This window comes from Phalaenopsis equestris, unplaced genomic scaffold (assembly GCF_001263595.1).
Source record: "Phalaenopsis equestris unplaced genomic scaffold, ASM126359v1 Scaffold000002, whole genome shotgun sequence".
NCBI lineage: Eukaryota > Viridiplantae > Streptophyta > Magnoliopsida > Asparagales > Orchidaceae > Phalaenopsis > Phalaenopsis equestris.
In genome coordinates, this window is record NW_018164444.1 from 56,166,063 (window position 1) to 56,173,034 (window position 6,972).

The 6,972-nt window shown below is 33.3% G+C and overlaps 1 protein-coding gene across 3 annotated transcripts in view; it reads right to left on the reverse strand.

Moving 5' to 3' along the window:
- LOC110025648 (serine/threonine-protein kinase BLUS1) overlaps nucleotides 1-6,972 on the reverse strand; it is a 19,305-nt gene that overhangs the window by 5,006 nt on the left and 7,327 nt on the right. For 2 of the 3 annotated variants that reach the window (XM_020726247.1, XM_020726238.1), the window contains exon 3: nucleotides 6,276-6,812. In XM_020726247.1, the coding sequence (XP_020581906.1) occupies nucleotides 6,368-6,812 (445 nt within the window). In that variant the 3' untranslated portion in view covers nucleotides 6,276-6,367. Of the gene's footprint in view, nucleotides 1-6,275; nucleotides 6,823-6,972 lie in introns of those variants that run through there. The other variant, XM_020726255.1, reaches the window with a different exon arrangement.

The window sequence follows — 6,972 nt, forward strand, 5'->3', positions numbered from 1 at the left end:
CCCCCCAAATGGTGCCTCAAACACTACTAAAATAAGCTTACTTTGTCTGTAGGCCACCCAAGCAAAGTTGTGTGGAAATATATCTAATTTCTTAGGGGGCTTTTAGATTACTTTTAATTTAACATTTTATTATTATTATTTGTTTTTTTATATTTCTATTTAAAATAAAATATATTTGATATGTTAAACATTCAAAATAATATTTTAGATGTTTTAAATATTTTAAAAATTAAATTCATCTATTTTTTAAAATAAAAAATGCACTAAATAAATAAAATTTTAAAATAAAAAATGAAGACACTAAAACATAAACACAAAAAGTAATCTCATAAAAGCCCATAGTTTCTTAAGCATACTCGCCCTTAGATAAAAGTAGGTACAATAGCCAAAAGCTGCTTATCCGAACAACTCATCTCTATATGCCAAACACAAATAAAGTTAAGGGTGGCTTCAAATGTGGTCAACTTGCATTAAGAAATCAATATGTATTCATTATGAAATTAAACAATCTATGATCTAGCTATGTTTACAAAAAAAAATTGCCAAACTTTATTCCATATGTTTACTCATTGTGCCAATATGCAAAATTATTTGTAGCATTGTGCCTTGACTTTTAGTCATGGGCATATAAGTATGGGCATCTGAGGAGATTCATTGATACTCAATCATAATTACTCAGGTTTTATTATTTAAAATTTTTTTTGAAACATTATAGCTTATCATTTTAGATGATTTAAAATATCTTGTCAATCAAAATAGTCAAGCTGAAAGTCTAATTACAAATGGTTAGGTTATAGTTTGAGAAAGAGATAAAATACCCAGTTATAAATTCTCAATTAAGAGCACAATCAAGAAACCTAAATTTAGAATATTAAAAAATATTATGTATTTCTATCTTTTAGTGCTTTATTTAGAGTATCGTTAGCCAATCTTAATGTATTTTGAAATGGAGGAAGTATTAAGAATATGTTACTAACACCCTTCATTCATTTGCTAATGGCCACCAACCTCTTTTTCCTCATTTTCCTTCTATTATTCCTCTTAAATGTTAACCTAAGTAGCATGTTGTGCTCAGAGATATTACTAAATTGTTAAGTAGTTTTTTCTTAAGAATAAATATTTGGATTTAGAATTTTCATTGCTTTAAATAATTGTTCTATATTTGATGAGATTGATAATTTTCATTCAATCTTTTACATTTCTTACGACTCTTCTTTAAGAACTACTTTAAACTTGTCACACCTGCATCTTTGTTAACTTCATAAGCATTCTCAAGTACAAATGAATAAACATTCAATACTTTATATCCACCACAACACCTCCAAGAAGCAATTAGGTGTTTGTAAACATATGCAAAGGCTTAGGATTGTTTATAAATTTAGCTTATGAAAATTCACATCTTTTATTAATTTTACACTAACAAATTACATGAAATTTTTAAAGAAGAAAACAACTTTTTTAAGAAAAAAAATTGAGACATTGAATTGAAAGCTCTATAACACACACACACACACACACACACACACACAATGAGACATTGAATTGAAAGTTCTATATAACACACACACACACACACACACACACACACACACACACACACACACAAAATCAAAATCAAAAGGGTTATGCTTTAAAAACCAACCAAACTCCCTTTTAGAACAACTTTATTAAATGTGATCTAATTAACAAAAAAATTTTATATAAAATCAAAGTTTTTTTTTTTTTAACCAACCTAACTCCCTTTTAAAAGAACTTTAATTAAATGTGCTCTAATTAACAAACTTGCTTTGATGAAATCATAAATGTTATGTTTTAAAAATCAACCTGAAATTATTTTGAAACAACTTAAATTAAATGTGCTTAATTAACAAAACTTATTTTTCCTATGTTTTAAAAATCAAACTAACTCCTTATGGAATAACTTTAATTAAATGTTCTTTAATTAATAATTTTTTTATAAGAAATCAAAAGTGTTATGTTTTGGATAACCAACATACCTCCCTTTTCAAATAAACTTAGTTTTTATAAAAACCAAAAGTGTTATGTTTTAAAAATCAACTAAACTCTTTTTAAATTAACTTTAAGTTAAATTTGTTCTAATACTTAAGCTATGTTTGTTGTGTTTTAAAATTCCAAATTTTAGAGTTATTTAATGTTCAACCAATTTCATTTGTAAAAGATCATTTAAAATAAATCTAGTAAATTAAGTTTCTGAAAATCATTTTTCAAAACCTCCTCAAAGTCTTAAAAACTAATTTCACTTTTCTTAAGAAATATTTCATCATCTTGGGCTTACTTTTCTAAAATATTATTTTAGCTTTAAATCAAGTTTTTTCATTTTTTTTTTTTTTTTTTTTTTTTTTGTAAAAAAATTTCTAAGTTTCATAATCTACGACAGGAGTTTTAAGTGTAAAATCCACAGAAAAGTTACGTGTTTACATATAGCTTTGTAAATTTCAGTTTAGAAATTTACAAGTTATATGTTTAACCATATATACATGCAAAACCATAGTACAAATTTATGAACACTTGTATATTTAATGTTTAATATATTCATATGATTAATTAAAGCATTTTTGTAGAATAAAATACACTCTTTCATGATAAATATATATTATGGTGTGTTATGCTTACAAAAAGGTATTTTTGTATGTGAAAAATGAAGTCTTTTATATTTAATCATATGAATATGACTTAAATTTTAAATATGGAAGTATAACTAAATAACATAGTAGTAAAATCTTATCTTTGAATGTTGCTTATAAATTTCAAACATAGAATAATAAACCACACAAAAGAACATCAACATAAGATAGAAAACCAAATGCAAAATTTTCAAGCAACAACACTTGATTTTTATGTTAATCGACAAATTAGGAAAACAAGCTAAAATCAAAGTTAAAATAACAACCCCCCAAAACTAACTAAAATTAAGCAACATAAATAAGGGAAATCATACTTAGGCAGATGAACTGTGAACTCCAGGCTAGCCAACTTAGAAATAAAACTTAGGTCCACACATACCCCTAGTATAAGTCTAGAATCTTAAGTTAGATACTTTGATATCCTTAGCTAGTACTAAGGACTATGTTATATAAAATATTGAGCCTTTAAGCCTCTTAGACTACGTAGGCGCCCTATAATAAATTAACCCACAGCTACTAATGAAGACAACTCAAACCACTCAATAGTTTAGGATATCTACATTTATCATTACTATGGTAATAGTGGATAGGTCTTTTTATCTTGTTGGTTAATAGTCTAGGCAACCGATGAACCCAGGATGTTGGAAGGCCATGAGCACCTTAAGCAGGGGCGTCATACCCAAAACTTTAAATTAATCCACCTATTTAGCAGCATTATATAACAAATTTTTCTTATGTTTACGCATTTTATTTTCCATCTAGAAATCCTTTGAAATTCTTGAAGACAAATACCTTTCATCTAAATCGATAGTTTACTTAAATGACTTCGGTTATTTGAGATGTAATTAACCATAAGAGATTGCCTCTATAGGGAGCTTTAAGAACCTATGTAATATAAACTCTATCCAATCTTTATATTAGATAAGAGAACTTGTCGGTCAACATTAAAAGGTTTCGCATACTAAATGAATGTCATGAATTCATTAGTTTATTTAATTGAGTCTCATTATCTAGTAATGTGTTTGTTCTTTGGGATAGGTGCATTACTCGTGGTGTTGTGCTTGTTTATTTAAACTATTAAATAAATGAGATCTTGTTAGTATCATGTTTTGAAATTAAAATGTTACTTTTCAAAATTAATATTTTTTTTAAAAAATATATATATATATATATATATATATATATTAAATCCTAAACAAAAATTTTCAAAAGAGGAATATTTGGCGCAAAAAAAAGCCTAAGAACAAACCTATAAAAGTTAACACAAAGTCGTACAACCTATTTTGTAGCTTATTTTGTAAAGAGGAAAGACTAATGTAAGCAATAAAACATACCATCCAGCAATATGACTGCCTTTGATCAGAAACGAATTAAAAGCACTAAACTTTAGTGACTCCAAATACTATCCAAAAGCAACATTCATACTTCATTCCTTGTCTTCTTCTTCCTCCCAGCTTTTACTTTAGTAGACTCGTTGGCATCTAAAGCCCTTGAGTCACTCGGGGTCATTTTCCCTTCCATCACTTGGTTCACCATTTGTTTTGCAGTATATTGGGGAACCGACATTGGGCTCCTTTCCAGCACCTCCTGGACGGGTTGCATATTGGCTGGTAAGGTCTTCTGCTTACTACCCACCACTTCTCACAGGCAGGTAACAATCTTTCAGTGGCAAGACATAAAACTGATTAAGAACTTTTTTCACAAGTCTTAATATTCTTTTCAACACTAAGCAAGCAAAGCTTTCGCCCAGGCAAAAATATAACAAACCCCTCTTTGTTGATCTTGAAGGAAAATTAATGGCTGAAAATATTGGTCTACTAGAAAATGTTGAAGCGACAACAGAACATGAAGAAATTCACGATGGTTGCAATGGAGTTCGACAGAACTTGAGCTAGGATAACACTGTATTTGGTTAAGACGCTCCTGAGCTCAGGCCATATGGGTAGCCAGAGACCGCACCTAAACTGATCGTGGTAGAACACCAGATAAGGGCTAACATTGTCTGTCGTTCACCCCTCGACTGACATCCTGCGGAGAATAATCTGAGAATTCTTCACATACCTGTCATGGAGGTCTTTTACCCTCTTGTTCGTCATGAAGAATGGATCGATCGCCGATACAGTGCTAAAATGAATCGGAGAATACTTCGAACCCATTACAGTCTCGGAAGACAAAGAAGGAGAAATTGAAAGTCTTAGAAAACAAAGTACAAAAGCAAAATAAGGCAACCCCAAACCCTATTTATGAGGCGGGTGTGCTAACCGAAGAGCCACATAAACATAAATGTCGCACCAATTGTCATTTCAAATTCATCAAAATATTACTTTATTACAAATAATAACAAAATGCTTAATAAATGGGTCCTCCGTGGCTTCAGATGAGGCATAACCCTTCTCAAGCAACCTTTGGAGGACCATCTCTCCATCAAGCCTAATCTGCTCCATCCGGCCGACCTCATTATGGAATCAACTCCTAACTACCAAATTGCGAATAGAACCCATATCAGCTTGGACGTCGTTCAGGAAACCAAGTTGTGATGCGAACTCTCCTTTCAGTCAAAGCGATGACAATCGATTGTTGTTGAAAGGTGACATCCAGACATTAGCAATGAGCCATCCTTCCCAGCGCAGATGAGTCGACGAAACTTTTCAGTTGTATGGTGTAGAACCTTTACCATCTTGTGCACCTAACATGAAACTAACCCATGAGGGGGTTTCTGGTACACCAGTTGGTCCTGCTTAGAGCCTCCGTCCGTGTCGATCGATGGAAAAGGGGAGGATGATCGCATCAAAGGACTCTGTAGGAATGACAAGAACCGAGTAAACACATCTCTCGACAGTCCGCCACCTTGACATCCTTCTTCTCAATCGACACATCCATGTTTAAAAAGGAACATTAAGTTACTGCACCAGCCAAAGTCAAAAGAAATTCTTTACATACCCATGAGCCTCTTAAGCTTGGACCAAGTCAAGGGACGACCTTCCTCTCCCTCTATGGCATATCTTCCCTTTTCCCTTGGGAGCAGCAACAAAGGGACAATCGCCAGCTCTGCCCTTGAGCTACGATGATCATTGGAAGCTTTCACCGAATGTGACTGACAAGTCAACCACAGCCCTGCCTTGGCTCAGACCAAAACTTTCCAGAGCTTTTTTGGGAACCGTCTTTCGGACCCATCAGAAGAAACAACCTGGTCGATTTACTAAGGATCAACCATTTCTCTTCTTCTTTCTTTTCTGACTACTTTTTTTTTTTTTGTGATAGGTGTCAGAGCATGTGTATATCCCGCCAAGGCCAGTAGGCTCGAGTCGACCGTCTTGTTGCTCGTACCACCTGACATAAAACCTACTCAACAACCTAGGAAACATTGGCAAAAGATGAATAACCCGGGCCATTTGAACTGCCCCAATTCTCTCCACAGGAACTCTTGGTTCACTTTATTCTTTCATTCACTCGGCTTTAACTCTAGAGTTGTGTTCACAAAAGATAATTCGGGATCCACTATATAGATATAAATATAGCACTAGGGTATACAGCCCAAAAAAAACACCTAACAACACACCTATAAAAGTTAACGCATAGTCGTGCAGCTTATTTTCAAAGAGAAACACTATTGTAAGCAACAGAACATACCATCCAGCAACAAAACAACTTCTGATCAGAAACGAATTAAAAGCACTAAACTTTACCAACTCCAAATACAATCCAAAAGCAACATTCACATTTCATTCCTTGTCTTCTTCCTCCTCCCATCTTTTTCCAACCACCAACCTGCTAATCTCCTCTTCCAGCTCTATATTCCTACTCTTCTCCCTCTGCAGTTCCAAGCTCATTCCATCCACCGTCTTCTTCAGATATTTCACAATCTCAACCATCCACTTCTCCCTCTCCTCCACTACTCCATCGCAGCTCTCCACAACATTCGCGAGCATTTCTCGCTGTTGATCGGAACTTTCAACCAATTTTTCGAACCGGTTTTCTTCATCATGTTCTAATGACTCTTTCGTGAAAACGGGAAGCCGCTCGAAGCCATCCTCGAAGTTCCAGCCGCTCACGCGCCTGCTCTTCGGCGTTAGATCTCCGTCGTCGTTGATCTCTGTGCTGATGTTGAATCGCTCCTCTAATGGTGGCACTGCTCGGAGAACGGTCTTGACAAGGTAGTCCTGCGATCTGTGTAACCCTAAATTAGATGCATTTCAACTGATCGTGTAAACTTTGCACTGCAATGTAGTAATACAAAAAAAGGAACAATTACATACATAACTTCTAAAACATTGATATTTATAAATTAATCATTCAGCTGTGTTTTTTTAACTATTATTGAGAATTT